Source organism: Lygodium microphyllum, chromosome 23, assembly GCF_053477565.2.
Source record: "Lygodium microphyllum isolate KBCC chromosome 23, Lygodium_microphyllum_v1.1.10, whole genome shotgun sequence".
In the NCBI taxonomy this organism is placed as follows: domain Eukaryota; kingdom Viridiplantae; phylum Streptophyta; class Polypodiopsida; order Schizaeales; family Lygodiaceae; genus Lygodium; species Lygodium microphyllum.
In genome coordinates this window covers 40,142,385-40,164,673 of record NC_141157.1, presented here as the reverse complement: position 1 = coordinate 40,164,673, position 22,289 = coordinate 40,142,385, and the positions used below count along the sequence as shown (strand labels likewise).

Here is a 22,289-nt window from a genome sequence, read left to right as displayed (position 1 = left end):
TCATCTTTGATAGTTTTTAATCTCAAGGACAACTAGCTTTGTCTACTTGCATTCTGATGTTTGTATACAACATGAAACTGTCATTTGGCTACAAAAATAAAGGACTCCTATTGACTAAGTGGAATTATCTTATTTGTTGTTCTATTGCTCATTTCAATAACATTTTTTATGTAGATGATTTCAAACAAGGTAAAAAGTATACATTAGTGGGAAAATATATTATCGCGTCCTTGAAGTGTTCATAGAATGTCTCAAGTTATTCTCTTGAGGATAGAAAATCTACATATTTTGTATGATGTGGTATCATATTCTTGTTGTCAACAAGTATATGTAAAGTTATTACGTATTTTGCATGATGTGGCATCATATTCTTGTTGTTAACATGTATATGTAACATTATATTTAGTACCTTGGAATACACTCATTGTAGGTTTTTACCAATGTGGGTAGCCAGAGCAAGCAAAAAGGTGTTTCAACCAAATATAACTAGAGGATCTTATTCTAGATGCTTTAATCTTTGCTTGCATCTTGAAGGGAGTGGCAAGCAAGGGAAAGTACATTATGAGATGGTTAGAAAGGGGTTACTACAACCTAACGTTGTCATTTGCAATGCATTCCTTGACATGCATGCTAAATGTAACCTGCTTGCAAAAGCACAACAAGTACTAATAAGCTTTTGTTTGGAGATGTGGTTACTTGGAATGTGTTGATTTTTGCGAGATATATGCAGCATGAGCATGGTGAGCAAGCATTTAGTGTTTTTTCCAGATGCAACTAGAAGACATCTCTCCTAATGTAGTCAATTATATTTTCAACTTGAAAGCTTATGGGCATCATAGGAGCTAGGACAAGGGCAAAGAACTACATGCTAAGAATGTTAGAGAAAGGTCATCCAAAGAAGACACTATTGTTGGTATTACTTTAATAGATATGTATGTCAAGTGTGACTTTCTCATAGAAGCATGAGAATTGTTTGCAAACCTTCCAGTTTGAGATGCATCAAATGCAGTAATTAGGGTTATGTGCAACATGATTATGGTGAGCAAGCATTGGATTGTCTCAACCAAATGCAATGCAAAAATGTTCTCCATATGTGGCCACCTTTGTTCATGTCCTAAAGTCATGTTGAAGCATAGCACCTACAAATAAGGGCCAAGAAATACATACTAAGATTCTTAAAGGTGGTTTGCCAAAAAAGTTTAATATTGTTGGTAATGTGTTGGCATGCATGTGTGCAAAATGCGGCTTGCTTGCAAGAGCATATGAAGTGTTTAACAAGCTTTTGTAATGGGATCTAGCATCATGAATGTATTGATGTGAAGATATACTCACCATGAACAAGATAAAACATTCAAATGTTTTGAGGTGGCCTTTCTTTAGATGCAATCGCCTACCTTCGTATCTTGAAAGCTTGCAACAATATTGGAGTTGCAAAGACAAGGGCAATAAATTTCATGATAAAATTGGCAAAATAGGTACAAGGAAAAGTCATGTCCCATTCATGGTTTTTGTCAATGCCTATCTCCCAAGCAACAACAAGAGAGTCACATTTAATTGTCATGTCTCTCACTCAACTTGTCAAATTCTCACCAAACAATGTCAAACTAGTAATGTTGTAGGATGTAGATGCCTACTATCACAACCCCTAACCCAACATTTTCAAAAACATATTTGTGAATATCCTTCTTCATCTTGTCTTTGTCAAGCTCATAATACACCTTGAGTAGCTCATTGATAGTATGAGGAGAAATTGGGTTCACAAGCTTTGCAAACACTACACTTATAGTTCCTAGCATTGCATAGGGCCATTATGGATCATTTAGTCTTACCAACATCCAGAACAATTCCTTGGATATTGATTCACCTTTCTCCTCTGCCTCCTCCACCTACACAATGGTGCAAGAACTCTTGTTATTGACTTGGTATTGGCCACTAATTTAGATGCCTAATAAAAATTTACAACAAAAAACATTAACTTTGGGCTTGCACTCCACCTTGTCAAGCTCAACATGGGTCTTTTCTCAAAATGAATCCCTTTCACTACTCACTTGCCCACTCCTAGATATGTTGCTTGAGTTGACTCTTCAAACTGAACCATTTGTCCTCTAAATTACATCTATATCATTAGCCCTTGAAACAAATTCTTGTAAGACTGTGTCTTCAACTTTAGGAAGAGAAAGCTAATGGCAATTAAAATTTTGGCTGCAGTTTAGGGCACTCACTTTGGAGTGGAACTCAAAATGGTGCCATCACTAGACAAAGCCATTTCTTGTAGTTTAGCAGCCATGGAATAAGCACTTAGATCTCCCTTATCAATTAGTTGATCATGAGTTTCCATTTCAATCTTCCTCTCCTGCACAACACCAATCGTATCTACATCACAAGTTGTTGACAACCTATGGGCTATTATAACTATAATCCTCCCAACCATGAGGCGATCAAGGGCAACTTGGACCATTTTCTTGGAAGCTACATCTAAGGCACTAGTGGCTTCATCCAAAACAAGAAATTTTGGGGCTTTCAACATGGCCCATGCAATAGCCCCTGTTTCTATCCACATGAAAGTTTTACTCCCCTCTTGCCTTTCAGCTTGATCAAAAAAGTGACTTATGAAAGGATGAATTCATGTGATGTTTTAGAAGTGACTAACATCAATGTCATGCTTCTGTTTTTAAAATGCAATGTCAAGATATGCATATTCATCCCTAGGTACATGTTATTTTAGATGCAGGAAGACAAGTGCCCAAGGGCATTGAATCTAGATAGATTCAAACACTTCTAGACAAAGTCTAGCAATACACCAAACCCAAGTTCTGTAAGCATCTGAATGCTTAGTTATAAAAGCATGAGCATGCTGGTTTCAATGCATTGATCACTTCTTCCATTATAGCCTCCTCCTTCCCATAAAATGTATTGTTTACTATAGAAATGATAGACAGAGCTAGCTCTTGGTTCACAATACTAATTTGTTCCTAGAGCCATCATAGATGTAGTGTACAAAGGTCAATGCCATCTAATAAAACTTGACTTGAGAAAATCATAATCATGCAAACCATAAAGAAACATCCTCTCTTAGTTGTTCTAGTCATCACAACAATAGTTTAGTTAGGATAATAAAAGCCTCAATAGAGGCAGGCAACATGTCAAACATCTAGAACATTTCCTTGATGGTTGCAAAATGATGACAAAACTTTACTAATTAAGGAACCATACCTGCAACAAGTAGGTCATAAAATCTTTCCATAAGTGACACAATTGTGCTTTTGCCAAAGCCACTACCTCTGATAGGTGCAATAGTCTCTATAGAGGATATATTTAAACAGAAATTTTCAAAAATTCTTGCATTAAGGTGAGATGGATAGCTGAATGTGAGATTCCACAATTCTATGTCACCCTTCACTTCATTAAGTTTTAAGCCATCATCATTGCCATGGTCCATTACAGGTGCTTTGTTGAGCATGTTGATATTGTTGTAAGTTGCTGCCTTTCCTTTACTAAAAGTAGCTACATTGCTCATAGCTTGTCTCAATGCCCTGCAATACTCATTAGTGTTTAATTTAGTGGATGTTTTCCAACTACCAAAATTGTGATTATTTGCTAGTTCTCACAAGCAAGAATGGGCACTATGATCCATTGTGTGAGTAGAAATCAAGCAAGAGCACTTGCAAAGAGGAAGTGTTACACATTGTATAGCAAAAATAGCAAATTACTTTAAACATCGAGACTCCAAGAATGTAAAGGTTGTCTTAATACTATCAAAAAATAAAACATTATATATATTGCTCCCCCCTCCCCCCATTGATGGTAGAGAAAATAGTAGTGATAGCCTTCCCACCATTTCTCTCACTTGTATGGATGAGAATGCCTCCATACCAAAAAGTAAATCCCAAGAAAAGAAAAGGATTGATCATGTTAGACCAAGCCCCAAGCCCTTAGCAAAGTCCTCACTTGTAACCAAACTTCAATGTCACTACTAAGGACTTTGACTAGGACTATTTAGCTTTCTTCACTCCAATAAAGGGAAAGACCATGTGATGTTTTGTTAAATGGAATGGGGAGTTACTTGCCACTTTCTATTGCAAAATCAATCAGATTGTTACTATTATGAACAACCTATTCAACCAAATCTACTCAACTATGCTTCTTACCTCTCCATAAGCTTCTTAGCCTTTGGATGTCAAGCATATGAGAGTATACATATACAAACCTCTTGTAAAAGCTATGGCTAGAATCGCTCTTATTGTCACCAGGCATAACATCAAAATAGAAGAAAACTCACTACCAAACCATCCAAAGAAAGTAGCCATAATTTGTAAGAAATTCCCCACTTGGAGGTCATCAAATAAATGCACAAGAGAAAACACTATCCATTGTATTGTATGATTTCAAGAGAGAAGAAAACATGACCATGTTGGTTATTCATCTTATCATACTTTCTCACTAATGACATCCTAAACCAACAAAAGTGTTTCTAGGTATTCCAACTACATCTTGCTTGCCTGTTGTTGGTTTGCATGCATCCAACATGCCACTTCTACAAAGGAACTGGGGGGTTGGGGGGAGGGAGTGCTTTAAGGGTGGGACTCTAATTCCCGGTTGCTTCCCCAAGGAGTTCACTCTTTGTAAAGGAGACACATCACTTGTGAGTGAAGAATCCTAGAAAATCCCTTATCTGTAGCTCATCCAAGAGTCATACGACTCCCCTTTTTACATTTATACGATGTATCAAGAAAATTTATTGCATACCCTCTTTTTTAGATATAAGATTTTGTATTATGTTCAATTTCTCATATTGATTTAAGCTTAAAATACTAGAATACTTCTAATACACATTGCACTTTAAAGGTGACATGTTGTCGCATCACTCCAAAAGTAGTATTTCATGATAGTGTATTATCTTGAATAGCAAAAAGGTACTAGTTCAAAAATGTTACAAATAAATTATCTTTCCCTTGTCTCCTTCCCCCCCCCCCCCCCAACGCCCCATTTTTACAGTTGAAAGGGAAAATTAATGGGGCCTATCCCTAATGTATATGCTTATGCACTTTATGAAAGCCCCCCACCCTACACTTATGTGAATCCGTAAGTTACACACAACAAACTCCTCTAGGTTGCTTCTCATGGCTGAACATAAGATGGATTGAGTAGAAACACATGCATACACACATGTGCACGCATGCACACACACACACACACACACACACACACACACACACACACACACTCTCTCTCTCTCTCTCTCTCTCTCTCTCTCTCTCTCTCTCTCTCTCTCTCTCTCTCTCTCTCTCTCTCTCTCTCTCTCTCTCTCTCTCTCTCTCTCTCTCTCTCTCTCTCAGAGTGATCAATACTCTGGACAAGATGATAGTCTTGAGAGGTCACATGAAATAGAACATATGACCCACTTCAATGGAATCATAGATAAAATTAAGGAGGCATAATTAATGCCATGCATGAATTAAAACTAATCACCAACCTTCAAGTAATCAAGGCCTATGGTCCCCAAATCTTTTCTCATGTTTTGATTTGATATAATTCCATCCCATTAGCAGCTTGCAAAGCTCCTACAAAGTTGATGGATCATGGACCTAGTTTGTGTGAATTGATATTAGTTTTATATCTCCTTGCTTTCAGACTTCAAAGTTGATTACTTTGCAATAAGGGAAGTGAAGAGATTGATAAATAAGAGGAATGCAATCTTCACTCTCCTCCACATCAATTATTGAATTGGAGTTAATGGCACGCAGGTGTGGTACCAACATAAAAAGGAGGACATTTTGTGGTAGGTGTAGTGTACCTTTGTGATGGAGTGGGATGCTGTAGATAGTGTAGATGAAGTAGCTAGAAATCACTAGGCAAGAAGACATGAAATGTGCATGCAATGATCTAAGATAAAGAAAGAGAGAGAAAAGCAAGTAAGACTTCCTTCTTTAATTTATTAAAATAAAGCCTCTCTTTTTCAAAAGCAAACAATCCACACTCATAAGCTTACAAGTGGGCCAATTAACTCAAGTGAAGTGTTGGTAAAATTTTTTGGGATAGGCACCACCTTGCCATTGCACCATTGTAATAGCATATGCCCTAAAGGGCAATGCTAAGAAACATGCATCTGCAACCATGAGGTATGGCTCAAGAAATCATTACGCTTTCCTATCTCAACTATCCCAACAACACCATTGCTTGATCTCTATTTTCAATAACAACGTTTACATAGAATGACAAAGGTACAGTTTAAGAAAACATCACATGGATGCCATCCACTCCAAGTTTACACGAAATACCCTCTTGGCACTTGTGTTACTTTGAGCACCTTGCTTTGGTGGCAGAAGGAGATATTTGTATCGATGGAGTTAATGAGGCCTCTTGGAGAATGGAAGTCGGGGAGAGGGGGTGAGGTGTTTTAAGAGAGGAGGGAGGCAAATATAGAAGCTGGGCCCTCTCTCTTTCTCTCCCATTCTCTCTTTATCTCTCTCTTCTAATCTTTCTTCTCTCTCACTTTGGCTTCTTTACTAATCTTAAAACCTAATAATATAGGTCGTCCTCTCCATAATTAAATCTTTGTAGCCATCATACTTGAAATTTAGCAATGTAGACCAATAAAAGGTGCCAAGTAAAGTATAAAATCATTAACTAATAGATTGCTTGGAGGCTTAAACTCATGGAGTTGTGAATCTCACCCTCTTTCCCTACCCATTGTTGTTACTTGAACCTATAAAGTTATAACTGCCAATGTGTTGTGAATGTACATGTGTGCTTGACTTGGACTCCATTTGACACAAAGCTTCATGTCATTAACTTCGTATACTCCAAAAGGACGGTAGTCTTATTACTAGTCAGAGTATGAGAGATGCATCATGATCTTGGATGTTATTCCTCTCTCTCTCTCTCTCTCTCTCTCTCTCTCTCTCTCTCTCTACCCCCCCTTTTGGTGATGTGTTGATCTCCTTTCTCTCTTCGTTGTGGGGTCTATGCAATAGTGAAGTATTGTGCAAAGAGACCATAGCAAGGTATTGCATGTCCTCCACATAGGTTGATTTGACTTGTGCAAGGACTAAGTTAAAGGCCCTTTACCCATGGTAGAGTGATAGTGTACGTAAAGAGGCTAGTAATTATGCACTTAAGTTGATGCAAGCTACTCTCAACACACGGTGAAAAATCTGTTGTCATCTTGCTTCAAATTTGTTCTCTAGATGAAGGGCAAAAGGTAAAATACATATTTGGTTGCATGATGAACAAGAGCACCTTGTGATCGAAGGTCAAATATGGGGACATGTGTAACTAAATAAGCCCTCCAAATATCAACACACACTCGCGATTCATTCAACAAGGGAGGTCCAAAGGGAAAACATGGCCTTGAATCCACATCCTTGCTCAAATAAGCCAGGCATGTGGCCATAAGCCAAGCACTCCCCATGTGCTTTGGTGTTAGGATTGACATCAAAATGTATGATAACTAGCCTCGGCTAGTGTTAAGAATGTGTCATTAGTGGCACGTGCTCTGCAATTGGCCCTTCCACACTAGATATGATGATAATGAAGGGAATAACCCACCAGTGCAAATTGGCCCTTCCATTCTAGAGTGGATGATAATGAAGGGATAGAAGATGATGGATGGTATTTCATTAGGGCGTGTTTGGGTGGGGGTGTGGGTGGAGACAGTATAATTAAAGAAACGGAAGTCTATGCGTTCAAGTGACCAAAAGACTAGTCTGTTTTGCGTGGTGCCGCCGTAGGCAGTATGCGTCCACGGGAATGAACTGAGGAGCCACGCAACAACATTACCTCCGGCCATGGCTGTCCCTGTCGAGATGGACCTGGAAGATGGTTTCGTAGAGGAGGAAGAAGAAGAGGCGGACGATTTTCCTCCTGATCTCATCAACCTCCTGATAGCAGCTGAGGCTGGTGACGCTGATGTTCTTCAACAGGCCCTTGGTAAGCCGCTTCTGGTCCACCATTTCTATCTCATACCCTGGTTTTCTCTACTCGTGTGTGAGTCTTGGAGTCGGCTTATGCGTGCCAAGGTCATCCTCGGTGCCCGCAATCATGCAAAAAAGATGTTGGAGTATCTTGTCAGTGTGATCCAATCATATGAAAGGTGTTGGCGGATCTTGTTATTACTGGTACAAAGACATGGAGCTGTTATTCTCAGTGATTATGGACGTGTCAAGCAAGGGCTGCGAGAAGCTTCACACAGAGAGCCTCAAATTTGACCTAGGCTTCCTGTGCTAAAGAGAAAAATCAAAATCTAGACATGAGCGGTGTCACCTTCATAGATGATCATATGTATTTTGAATTAGGGTGTAGTCATGATTCACAGCAATCTTGCAGATTCTTCTGTCACTGCAGATCAGCATGTGGTTTAAGTCTTTTGAATATGTCAAAATTTTGCATGGGTCAAGATTTTGATAGGGTGTTCATGCTAAAATTGTCAAAATTTTCCTCATTTCAAGACCTAGTTTATGTAATCTTCTTTAACAAGTAATGGCTGCTTCAAATGTTGTCATTTTGTGATAGAATTATTCTAGTTCTAGGATTGATTGCCTCGTTAAAACCTCTTCTTTTTCTAAATAATTGTGACATAGGTGACAACTTCTCTTCAGACACTAACTCGTGTTTTTGAGTCAAGTTTTGGTGTATTGAGTTTTTGAGCTTTTTCCTTCAGCATTTGAAAATTTTTACTTTTTGTAGCTTTATTACATGGTTTGATATCAAATGTGGAAACTGGGCACATTTTTTGTACTTGAAGTTCTAAATGCTCTTCCATCATAAAATATTAAAGTTTTATTATCACAAATAAAACAACTAGTATTGGCCAAAAACTTGGTATAACAATACTTTAGAAGCAATCAAATTTCATTCAACAATCTTGACTTATGCATTGTCCAAGCATCCCTATAGATGATCATGCAAAAGAAGCATATTTACCAAGAAGGGGAATGAGAAATGGAAAATAGGGAACGAGAACGAGAAGGCCTCATTCTAGAAGTAGGGAGGGAATGAGACATTATAAAATAGGTGAATATAGGAAGTTTTTATAAATTTGAAATGAACAACTTCAAAAGTAGTCAAAAGGCATCCTAAAAGCTCAATCTAAACATCACATTGCATTATGAAAAAGCAAAATGAATGGTGCATCATTATTAAGATCAATTGCTGATGCAAAATGAGCATATACTACTAAAATGTGTAAAGGCTCAAGAGCCATAAATGTTTGAAGGAGTACATATCATGAAAGAGCCAAGGCCTAAGTGGCAATGCCACCAGTAGATACAAATATCAAGTCAAAATAAATGATGATAAATAGGAAGTTGAAGTTGCAAGTTGCATCTGTAGAACACCTCAAGCCTCAAGGGCTGCTAGGCTCTTGCAAAAGTCCATGATAGCAATACTCATCTCCCAACTCATCTATGACATTGTGTTAGATACCAGGTCCTAATTTGCACAGCTCAACAAAAGATGAGAGAACCTCGAAAAGGTGGAAGAGACTCTCGAATCCTTATTACAATAGTTAATAGAGATTTGTGAAAGTATGGCTCAAAGAGCCCAAGCATGAATCGACGCAAGCCATCTAAGTATCTTATTGAGCTCTACTCTAAATATACGCTTGCATTTGTGGAGGAGAGAATTTTGCCTCCAAGGCTTTGGTCCTCTTGCTCACACTCCTCCATGGCTAGCACAATCAAATCCTAGTCATCTTCCCCTCTAGGGCTAAGCACACCCTTTGAATAGCAATTATCCACTAGTTGTTTGCGTGCAAAGAGATGCAAATTATGCATCTATGTTCTTGCAAACATTATAAGCCTTGTGAGCAAAGTTGGTTGCCACCCAAAAAATCCATCTTGAGGGCAATCTTTGTCAAAGAAAAGCCATGCCTCAAGTTTCAACACCTCCAATTTGATGTCATTGACTTGTCACTATTTTCCTACCTCGATGGGTGCCTTTTTGAAGACATATCTTGGATTGAAGCTCTTGATGAATGCTCTCCATTTGTCACGTCTCTTGGTTTCAACCTATCCCATAATGATGCCACAACTATGGATCTTGCACTTGTGGACTTAAAACTTTCTATTACACTATTCCGATTGTTACCAGAATGCAACATTGAGTCACTCTTATACCTATGTGTTGACCCATTCATCCGACTTATGTTTCAGTTGCCTCCGTTGTGGATGCTTGTGATGTTTACGATCCTTTTCCTTACACTAGAAAGACTTGTTCTACTCCCACAAACATTGTGTTTCATCGTGAGCACTTGTCTTCATGGAACCTCATTGCTAGATGCAACTAAGAACATAAAAAGAGGAAGCACATAAAAGATAGAGGGTAGGGTGGATCTATTCTATTGATTGGCTTTGGAGTGGTAGGAGCTCTCCTTGAGAAGAAATATCTAAGTGAGCACATAGTGGTCTACAAGCATATTGTGGCCATGTAGCATGATCTTACATCAACACCATCCTCCCTCTCCATTGATCCAACTATTGATGATTTTAAATACTTAAAGGCATAATCATCCCTAGCCACATTAAGCCTTCTACATGGCTTTAGTCAAGAGATCAAATTGACTAGTTACGAGCATGCCAGGGGAAACTTGGAGCATCTAAAAACTTAATGACGGAACTCATGAGCTAAAGGAGGTGGGAATTTTGGTGTTTACCTCTTCACAAGAACCTTGGGAATTTTGGTGCTTACTTCTTCACAAGAACCTTCCATATCTAGCATCCAATCCATACCCCAAGAGAAAGTTTCTTGGGAATCATTGTGAAGTATAAAGTTTGGCTTTTAGAATGCAAGGATGCCTTTTGAGATGTCTTCTTTCACATCATCACCAAAGTACTCTTCCTCACAACCCATGACAAATATTGAAAGGGAGTGTGGCTCACAACATATAGTCCAAAGCGTTTATAGAGTGTTGAAATAGTTTCCATCTTGGTTCACTTTATTCCCTAAACAAAGATGATGGTTGCTTACACTTTAAAGCTATGACTTTAATATCTCCTACATGGCAGGTAAAGATAATGTTGTGGCTGATGCTTTGTCAAGAATATGGGTATGTTCACTTTCGTCTATATTTACTTTGTACAAAGAGCGGATTTATGATATATAAGAAGAATACTTGCTTGATGAAAATGCAGCCACTGTGATGAGAGCATTTTAGCAAGGAAGAGGTGAAAAATATCCAAACTTTCATGGCATAATGGATTATTATGGTATAAAGGTCTGATTTATTTGATGCGTTAAATATATTTTAAGCATCGTTTGTAAGAAATGCATTCTTTACCTTTGGCGGGTTACCATGGGCTGTTTAAGACATTTGACACTATCTTTAAGAGTTTTTATTAGAAGGGCACTGTCATGTTAATAAAATAAAGATTCCATGCTTCTATTTGGGAGATTACTTTAGTCATTACTTATTCCTCAAGGTAAATGGACTAATACTAGGATGGATTTTATTACAAGATTGCGAACAACGAAGCATGGATGGAATAGCATTTATGTCGTTATTAATTGATTAACAAAATTTATCCATTTTATTTTTACTTAAGTTCAATTTATAGCCAAATAAGTGATCAGTTCACGGAGAGTGTTCAAGCTTCATGAAATGCCACTAAAGATAGTATCTGACCGTGATACTAAATTTATGGACAATTTTTGGAGAAGTTTTTTTTTTTTCTATGGGCATTAAGTTGACTCCTAGCATGGCCTATTATCCCTAAACAGATGGACAAATGAAGCACGTTAATAAATGGTTGAAAGCTTATCTTTGCCATTTTTGTCAAGATACTCTATTGACCCTCAAAAGAACAAGATGGAAAATTTGGAAAATCTAAAGAAGAAGACAATGCTAAGGTAAAAGTGAAATGGAAGATGAAGGCGTACCAAAGAAGAATCCGAAAATACAAGAAGTGTAAAATAGTCCTAAATCAAGGAGAAAGACGTATAAGAAAAAGCACAAGTCAATACTTTTGTAAAAGAGCGCAAGGCGCACCAAGATTTATTTTAAGAGCGCCGGGCTCTCACCTGTGCAAATTGTAAAGGTAGATGGGCGGTGAAAAGGAAGCTAGGAAGATAGGAGGACAATGGGAAAAAGAATCTAGGCTACAGCCGGCCATGTAAAGAAGGGGATAAGGGGATGACCGTCCAAAAGAGATTTAGGGTTTTGTATATAAAGTTGAAAAGTGAATGAAAAGCTCATTCCTGTGTGTGGCCAAAAGTGGCTCTCTTCTTCTTTTTCTTCTTGTTCTTGCTTGGTTGAGCTTGTGTTTGAGAGAGGGAGTGTGAGAGTGTGAGGTTAAGGGACCATGGTGGAGAAGCTCTCCATCTTCTCCTTTTTTTTAATCTTATCTTATCTTCTCTTCTCTTGCCCGTGGCAATGGAGCTTGGAGCGTGGAGCTTGAGGATGGGGCTCGCTTGAAGCTTGCACTTGGATCGTGGAGCTACCGAAGTGCTCAAGAGAGGAGGCAACTCAATCAGGCATGGAGGTAAGCTCACTACACTTGTAGAGATGAATAGCGCGTCGGCTATGTGAGAGGTAGCCATTAGTGCTCGGCTTGGAAAGCTTGAACAATAAGCGGTCCATGGGTCTTGGCGGTTGAGCTTGTGCTCACCTCTACATTTTGACCAAAATTCTTATGGGGACCAAAATTAGATCCACAGATCGCTTATTGCTCAAGCGTCCCAAGCTGAGTCTAATTTTGGTCCCCAAAAGAATTTTGGTCAAAATGTAGAGGTGAGTACAAGCTCAATTGCCAAGATCCACGGACCGCTTATTGTTCAAGCTTTCCAAGCTGAGCACTAATGGCTACCTCTCACATAGTTGACGCGCTATTCATCTCTATGAGTGTAGTGAGCTTACCTCCATGCCCGATTGAGTTGCCTCCTCTCTTGAGTACTTCGGTAGCTCTACGATTCAAGTGCAAGCTTCAAAGCGAGCTCCATCCTCAAGCTCCACGCTCCAAGCTCCATTGCCGTAGGCAAGAGAAGAGAAAAGAAGAGAAGAGAAGAAGAAAGAAGAAGATGGAGAGCTTCTCCACCATGGTCCCTTACCCTCACACACTCATTCCCTCACACTCTCACACTCCCTCTCTTAAGTACAAGCTCAACCAAGCAAGAACAAGAAGAAGAAGAAGAGAGCTACTTTTGGCCACACAGGCCACACAGGAATGAGCTTCTCATTCACTTTTCAACTTTATATACAAAACCCTAAATCCCTTTTGGGTGGTCATCCCCTTATCCCCTTTTTTACATGGCCGGCCATGGCCTAGACTCTTTTTCCCATTGTCCTCTTATCTTCCTAGCTTTCTTTCCACCGCCCATCTACCTTTTACAATTTTTGAACAAGTGAGAGCCCGACGTTCTTAAAATAAATCCCGGTGCGCCTTGCGTTCTTTTATAAAAGTATCGACTTGTGCTTTTTCTTATGCGTCTTTTTGCTTGATTTGGGACTATTTTGCACTTTTTGTGTTTCTGGATTCTTTTTTGACGCACCTTCGTCTTCCATTTCACTTTTGCCTTAGCCTTGTCTTCTTCTTTAGATTTTCCGGATTTTCCACCTTGTTCGTTTGAGGGTTAAGATACTCAAACTTCTTGGGACCAATGGTTACATTTGGATGAATTTTGTTATGACAAGACTCATCATATAAGCATTGGCATATCACCCTTTGAAGTGATCTATGGTTACAAAGTACAAGTTCCTTCCGCTCTTTTTCGTGATGACGTTAATCCACAAGCTAAGGCCGAACTTGAGAATATGGAAGCTTTGATAAATCAATACGACGAAAATATTCGGAAAGCTCAAGATATCATGAAGGCTTATGTTGATGAGAAACAAAGGCCATTGGAGTTTGATGAGGGGGATTAGGTTTTTCACAAAGTTTCCAAGTCTAAATATACTTCTTTGAAGGAATGCAAAAATAAGCTCTATCGGTTTTATGGTTCTTACCGAATCCTCAAGTGAGTGGGAGAACTTGCTTATAAGTTTGAATTACCTTTTTCTATGCGCATTTATGATGTCTTTTATGTCTCTGAATTAAAGAAGTATGTAGGTCTAAAGCCATTACAATTTTGGAAGAGTTACCTCCAATGGATAAGGATGATCTTATCATTTATGAGCCAGAAAAAGTCATTGGTAAGAGAGAGAGAGAGTTTTGAGGAATTGAACATTGCTGGAATATCCTATTAAATGGCGGGGTTTGCCTCTTGAACAGCCTACTTAGCAACCATCCTTCTATCTTGACTCTTTTCAGTGGCTTTTGCATGAAGAATAATGAATCTATAAACAAGACAGCTTATTGTATTAAATTTCTATAGTGAAATTAATTGGCTTAACTTGATCAAACTAGGACTTCTATAGATGGAGTAATTTCTGTTTGGTGTTTATTTTCTCATGACATCATTTATTGGATTTGGACATGTCTATACCAAGTTATGGGCATTTTTAAACTGGTTATTTTACTTGGACAATTTTAGCAATTGTAATTATTTTACTTTCTTTAACATTTTGTTTCATATGGGCTCTTCATCGACCCATGGATTTTTTTATTTGTTGGGATCTACCTTTCATAAGCTCTTTGTAAGTCCTTTGTAAATTTCATTGCAAGCTTTGAGGACAAAGCTTCTTTAGCTAGGGTGGCTTGACTTAGTACTAGAGAGGGGGGAGGGGGGGTATATATAAAGTTGTGGGAATAACATGGCCATTATCTTTTTGCTATTAATCAAATCATCTCATTGAGGACTTTTTCTATTGGACCTTCCACCATTGTAAGGGGTGTGTACCTTGCACCACCATTGCAAGGGGCGTGTGTCTTGTTACTTGTTGCATTTCTTTTTTCTATGAAATCAGAGATCACAACTATGGTTGCTTTGATCATGGCTTATTCATGCTTCTTGTTCATTTTTTATGTTTTCTTGGAACAGAGTAACTAGCTCTTTTATAAGGAGGCTACTATTTTTGGAAGTTGCTTAAATGAAAATTTTGTTTGTATCAAAGGCTTTGCAATTACATAAAGAACAATTTTAACTTCAACAGTTATTTCAAATTCTTAACTATTTGAGAGATTTTTAGAGTAGAAGGTTTAAAAGCTTTTTTCTCTAGAAAAGTGATATGTGGCATCTAGAATAAGACATGTGCCATTTTGAAGAAACAAGTGTTCTGACTTGCTATACTTGTCATTTTTAACAAACACTCGTCATTTGTAGCCTCTACTTTTCACTTTTGAGCTCCAAGACCCACGTATGTATTGGAGGTCTCTCTCTTTATTTCCAATAAACTCTCATGTTGAAATTTCAGCCATATGCTTTGTACTCTATTTCTCTCTATCTCTTATCCAAAAAACACTTTCTACTTACCTTGATTTAGTTCAAGCACTAAAGAAGAAAATCAGCTTGTTGCTCGGAGTATGCAGAAATTAGGTTTCTAAACCCTAATTTTCACAATTGTAGCAAATCAACCCTTTTGTATATGGTTTAGATACTTAGTGTCAGTGGTTTGTTTCAATAAATTCGTGTCAAGGGGAAGGGGCCGGTTTCTCTCTCAACATGATTTTGACTCTCTTTTTTCTCTCTCTCCCTCTATCTTCTAATTTTCATGGTTATAATTGATCAAGTTAGTTAAGTTTAAAGTATTGTGATTTTTACTTTTTTCCTGGTGCTTATATCAAGGTTGCTATTTTGGAGATTGGTGCAGAAAATGTTGTGTAGGCTATCATTGACAAAGATAGTGATTGTGTAGCTATGGGTGCTTTGTTAGACAGAGTTTTCTAAGATTATGTGGACTACATGTGTATCAGATTGTCGAGATCTACTTATGGAGGATTGAGAAAAGATTAGATGGAGAGATGATATCTTTAAAAGAGGTAGAAACATGGTAAAATTCATTACAAAGAGACTTAGAGTGCATGGTATATTTGGGATAAACAATAATTTAGATTTTTGAAGCCATCGACCGCTCACATTGCTTATATGTTCATTGTTGTGGAGAGGTTTGTTAGAGTTCCTTAAGGCATCATGAGGGCGGTTGTCTCTAAGGAGTAGGCTGCATGGGATGAGAGGCATTAGCCAAAGGCTTTGATATTTATTAGAAATGTTATGGATGAGACTTATTGGGATAATGTAGATACATTGGTGAAATCTTTGACTTCCATTTACATAGTATTGAGGATCATTGACATGGAGGGCAGCACTCTAGGCCTCTTGTACGAGTATATGGATAGGATTGGAGAGGCGGTGGATAGAAACCATTTTTTCTCTCAAGAGAACTAACTGTATTAATAAGAATTTATTTTAATTTTTCTTTTTAAATTTTAATCATATCTGTGATCTAACATAATTTATATCAATGTGGGTTAACTTTCATAAATGCTAGAGGGCATGACATTCATGTAGTATGGAACAAAAGATGGGATTGGTTTTACGGACCAATTCATATTGTTGCACATTGCTTGTACTCCTTTCGTATAGTAGGGATTAATATGGAAGTGAGGAGCTCGAAGAGGGGTTGCAAATTTACTCTAATAAGTGGGTTGATGGAGATGTTTTCATTGTTACACGTCTTAAGAATGATCTTCTTAAGTTTGGGTAATCATTCTCTCTTACTCGTATGCCCCATTGCAGAGTTGTGCCAAGACATAGCTCCAACCTGTGTTTTGGTGGGAGAGGTATGAAATTGTGCTCAGACTTTGCTAAGTAAACAATGAACATAAATAAGTAGGTGAAATTTTTTTTGTTCTTTGTTTTAGGGCTTGAATTTAGCTAATACTTATTGAATCCTAAATTCTAATCTTATTGGAATTTAGTAGAAAAGGGTGACTATTCGTATTCTCTGAGAGGATTGTATTAGTAGTCTTGGTGAGAGAAATTGAAGCATATATGCAGCCGTAGATGTTATTATCTATGGATTGTAAATAGAGAGATCTCAAGTTTCCAATGTAGCTAAGAAAGTAGAGTTAGGGACCCATGTGACGTAGACTATAGGTAAGGATAAAGGTAACTTGTGTTTGATTGAGAATTCAGCTTACACACTCTAGCCGAAGTAGGTGAATGTGGATAAGATTGATATAGAGAAGATGAAGGATATTCTTATCTTTCTAGAGAAAGAGATAGATATCTACAAGATGCTATATGAGATGTTTGCACTTGCACATCAGACACGGTTTGGTTGTGTGTCCTCTAGAGCGAGAGAAGCTCGACTTCGATGTTTAGTTGCTTCCACCTCTATAGCTCCAGTGGCTTCTTAAATTGATGAGAATGATGATATTGATGCCTTTTGCCAAGTGGAAGCTTTCTAATTGCATTTTACAATAGTTTTTAGGTCGGTTAAATTAATTTTGAAAATATTTTATTTAAAAAATTAATTCAATTCTTAATTCTTGCTAAAAAAAAACTTTTTTAGGTAATAATTAAATTGGCTAGGGCAATTTGTTATCCAAGCAAACTTGAGCATTTATTGAACTAACATTCATTTCAATTAATACCTAGTTTCTAATGTCACCATTGACATTAGTGGCTAATAAAATCTTTGTTAGCATATATGTCAGCTTATATATGAGCTTGTGCATGCTAGATTGGGCTAGACAAAATCTTAGATATTTTAGGCATTTTATTGTGCATTACTTGTGGCGCTTTAGGGCATTTTTAATGTTAGTTGGCCAGAATAATTAGCTGTCATTTATGGCACATTTATGTGCTATATATTTTGTGCTCCTTCTCCTTAGTTGTGCATTCATTTGTCATCCATAAGTTCTTGCTGGAGATAGGAGCCGGAGCCAATGCCTTCACAACCAATGACTCATATTGGTTCTGTACTGTCTCATGTCTTAGTATATGGATTCCATTTCCCGAGCATTCGTTTGAGTTCTCTTCTGTTGCAGTGTTCTTCTTTTCTCTTTGTCTTGTGTTCAGTAGTCTATTTCAGCATACGTATTCACTTCCATTCCTGTATCCACTTCTCATATGGTATCAGATTGCCGGATATATGTTCCTGCTGATGTTTTTTTGCTGATTACAGGTCTGTAAGACGCCTTTTTATCAGGTGGCTTGTTGTTGATTGCTTCCAACCTGTCTGTTGTCTACAGCAGCCTGCATTTACTGCCCAGGAATTTGCGTTTTCAGGCTGTGACAGCTGTCAGCCCTGTAATTGTTAGTTTGCTGCATTTATTGCTCAATTCAGCCGGCATTTTGGTTTTTTGACCTTGGTTGCTAGCTGGGCAACTGTGTGTACAAGTCATTTTTGCAGTTTCTGGCAATTTTGGGCTGTATTTTTCTCTTCTTGCAGCAATCACCGCACTCTTTTGATCAGATTTTGGTTTTCATTGCGTGTGAACTCTCCTTTTGTGCAGTCTTAGTTGTTGGTTTGGCTGCCTTCCCTCTTTGTCCACCTTCTATCCTCTATCTTCTTTTTCTATCCTCTTCAAATGGCTCCACACTTCTATTGATGATAAGTATAACTTGGAGTGTTGTTATGAAAGCCTAGTTCATGCAGAAGCAGTTATGGTACATTGTTGTGGAGCTATTCCATGTCCTCACCGTCCTTTTCTAGTTTTGGAAGATTTTGATGAGGACAATCATGAGAAAGCTATGCTTATATGGTATACGGATGATGTGTGTGCCTATTTTGCTTTTCTTTGATGTATTTCTAAAGTTCTACCAGTGGTTACCTCTTGCAAGACATCTCTAGAAGTATGGTCGAAGCTTCAAACGTTGTATGAGGCACCTTCCACCATGCATGCAATGACACTTTATGGACAGCTCTAGTAGATGCCTTTTGAGACTAAGGACATTATTCAGTCATTTTTGTTCCGTATTACATAGGTATAGGACCAACTTTGACACATGCCCCTTTTAGAGGCACATCTTGTGGGGACCGTACTCTACAAGCTTCCCCTTGAGATTGATGGAGTGGTTAATGCTTTAAGGTGATATCCTCAATACCTTTGAGCTTTACCTATATGTCCTCCATGTTGCTTGAGCATGAAGGCATCTTTGCGTCTACAGCATAGGCTTCTATCTCATTATATAGGTTTTGGTGAGGTTCTTGCAGGCTCGGAGAGGGATGGTGGGCAGAAGAAGTCGAAGGCCCAGTGTTACCACTATGGTAAGAAGGACACTTGGAGAAGGATTGAAAAGAGTTAGTGGCTTCGAGGAAGAAGCAGCAGGTTGGACTCTTTTGCTGAGTCATCCTCTTCGATGCTGTCTAACACTGATATGGCTGCAGTCCAAGCATTCTCCATAGCTGGAAATGAAGAAAATCAATCCCAAAACCTGCAATTTTTGTTGCAGCCAAGTTGTGAGAGCTGAAAAGCAAGGGATGAAGTTTGAATGATAACAAGTCTATCATTTCAAATACTCTCTGAAGCTAAAAACCCAATGAACCTATTGCACACTATAGGAGTGACAGTTTGGCACTGGTTACTGGTATGACTAGGAAGGAGACAAGGCCTGTAGGTCTGACCTTTTTTGCTCTATTATAAACAACAGCGAGAAAGGTTCAAGATACAGCCAGAAAGGTGCTGGTGTATGTGTTTGGGGGTGAGCGACAGCCTAAGTAAAGTTAGGTTCCCAGGATATTGGTGGTGTATTCATGTACTTCAGGCCAAGTCTTCCATATAACACTGTTTGGAAACTTTCTCTAGTACCTTCTCTCTTTTTTCTATATCAGTCCATTGAAAGGTGGGTGTTAGTAACTTCTTCCAGTTTGTGTTGTACATTCTTTTGCTATCTTCCCTTTTGTGCAAAAATGTGTTGTGGTAATAGTGCTATAGTCTAGCCCATAGGAAGATGAATGTTAGTAACTTCTTCTGGTGTAGCTTGTACATTCTTTTGCTGTGTCCTTCTGTACAAAAATGTATGGTCATGATAGTGCTGTAGTCTATCCTCTACTTGTACTTCTTCTCCATGCTTTTGGTACGCACAAAGTCATTGAGAAAAGTCACAACTTAGGCTTGGTTGGTTTACAGTATTTGGATCTGAATATTTTACTGTTTGCCTTGTTGCTGGTATTAGGTAAAGCTCTTAGTCAGCTCAAAGTCAATTGTTTTTCATGACCGATCATCATCATCAGTTCTATTAATGATTCCTTTTATTTACATAACAGCCAATCTAACTGGAAGTATAAATGATGCTGGTGAAGATGGAGATACTGCCCTACATTTGGCCTGCCTTTATGGTCATTTGAGCTGCGTTCAGGTACATCTTCTTGACTTAAAATTCATGCTATGGTGTATTTGGAGGAAGCCAAACCTGCTGTTGACTGTAGGCTGAATACTTTTGTCGGTGGTGAACATCTGGTTATGCTTGTCCATATTCTCTGCATGCAAGTTTGTTATCGTGAAGATGGAATGATGCAACATTTGCATTCTCTCGATTGTTCATTGCACACAAGGTTTATTGGTGGCTGCTGATGTCACAGATTCTCCTTGGAGCTGGAGCATCCTTAAATGTGAAAGATGAGGATGGAGCCATACCTTTGCACGATGCATGTGCAGGAGGTACAATGCACTGACTTTGATTTTGTTAAGCTAGAAAAGTATGGATTCTGAAGGTCCTCTGACTCCAGGATACATTGAAATTGTGAAAATTCTTCTAACCACGGCTCAAAGTGATGAACAGCAGCTTAAAGCTCTTTTGGAGACAATTGATATTGATGGGGACACTGTAAGTCACTCTACTTGTTCTGGTAATTCAACTTTTTGTTATTGCAGTAGCACATCCTAATAACAGGCTTCATATGTTTCAGCCCTTGCACCATGCAGCCCGTGGTCAGCATGACAGTGTTGTGCAGATGCTCCTTAGCTACGGAGCTTCACCAAGGCCTACTAATGTACAGGGAAAGGTGTGTGCGATATTCTGTGCTTTCACTCATTGATCAGCTTAAAGGATGCATCTCATGTGACTAACATTTGGTTGTGCAGACTGCAGCAGAGCTAGCTGATGATGATAGTAATGTGCGCAAGATTTTGGAGGCAGCAGTGTGCCAAGCTTGATTATAGGTTTCAGATAGTATATGTTTTAACTGAAGAGAGGCTTCTGACTGTAGTATCTTGCAGCAACATCAGCATGCTGCCCCATATGCATCTATGGGCATCTTATAGTGATATTTACTGAAAGCTAGCAGCTCAGCAGCTACTCCCATTTGTTAATGTACATTAGGATCTAAAAAGTAGGCGGGGGTTATTCTGGAGGATGAAAGATTTTCATCGGCAACAAATATGCTAAAATATTTCATGTTTCTGGAAACTGGATGCGGTTTGATTCAGCCGTTAGATGAGTTTTGTGCTATATGCTATAAAGAATAAAGGAGTTGCCATTTCATTGGGTGGTTCTCATAACCAGCTGAGATATATGCTGTAAAGAATGGAGTCATCGTTTCATTGGGCGGTTCTCATAACCAGCTGAGATATAAATTACAGAGAATTACCCTAAAAAAGAGGCATTCTGATTGTAGTATCTTGCAGAAACATCAGCATGCTGCCCCATATGAGAACTTGGGCATCTTATAGTGATGCTTACTGAAAGCTAGGAGCTACTCCCATTTGTTAACAAACATTAGGATCCAAAGAATAGGCAATGATAATTCTGGAGGATGAAAGATTTTCATCAGCATCAAACACACTGAAGTATTTCATATTTCTGGAAACTGGATGCGGTTTATCCAGCCCTATGAATGAGTTATGTGGTTCATGCTATAAGTAATGATAAAAGAGCAGAGTTATCTCATTGGGTAGCTATCATAACTAGCAAAAATACAGAGAATCTGGGGTGAATTTGTTGTGTTAAAGGAAAAGCTTGAAGCGTATACAAAAAGACTACTGACTTATGACTACTTATAAGTTGCTTGCAACTGCAAATACCGCTCGCAGGGTCTTCTAATATCAACCAAGGGTTGAAAACTGTGGACTACTGGATTCCTGCACTGTATTTGAGCCTCTGGTTCATCCCTATCAGCAGCAGTCCTCAGGATTATGCTCTTTCCCAAGCCCAAAATGAACAGAGCAATTGTCCAGCTCGGAACAAGGTTTTTCATAAATCATTTTTTAAGATTGCCGAATCTTTATATCTGCTTTCATTCAATGCCTTGATTGTGAATAAACTCAAGGGAAGCCTGCAGATAAATACCTTTTCAAACTTTGAAGCCAAATTAACAAACAATTTATTGCTGAAATGAATCAGTGGTTAGCCCAGCGTGTTTTCTATTACAAAACTATTATTCAGCAGAGTGCATGTAGCTGATAGTAATCAGTATTGAATGTTGAGCTAGGTGGAGTAGCTGGAGAAAAACTAGAGGAAGTTTGTGGGTACAT

The 22,289-nt window shown here is 38.4% G+C and overlaps 1 protein-coding gene across 1 annotated transcript; it reads left to right on the top strand.

Moving 5' to 3' along the window:
• The first annotated feature begins 7,631 nt into the window (after positions 1-7,631).
• LOC148016091 (Ankyrin repeat family protein) lies at positions 7,632-21,300 on the top strand. Its single transcript, XM_087664458.1, has 6 exons — positions 7,632-7,929; positions 20,084-20,175; positions 20,399-20,477; positions 20,546-20,643; positions 20,726-20,821; positions 20,901-21,300. Exons 1-6 carry the CDS (start codon positions 7,788-7,790, stop codon positions 20,970-20,972), a joined length of 579 nt encoding a protein of 192 aa, XP_087520584.1. The 5' UTR covers positions 7,632-7,787; the 3' UTR covers positions 20,973-21,300.
• The last annotated feature ends 989 nt before the right edge of the window (positions 21,301-22,289 follow it).

Coding starts and splice junctions, on each gene's coding strand:
- LOC148016091 (XM_087664458.1), top strand. CDS start 7,788: ATGGCTGTCCCTGTCGAGATGGACCTGGAAGATGGTTTCGTAGAGGAG. Junction 7,930..20,083: donor TGTTCTTCAACAGGCCCTTG/GTAAGCCGCTTC, acceptor TTTACATAACAG/CCAATCTAACTGGAAGTATA. Junction 20,822..20,900: donor CTACTAATGTACAGGGAAAG/GTGTGTGCGATA, acceptor TTGGTTGTGCAG/ACTGCAGCAGAGCTAGCTGA.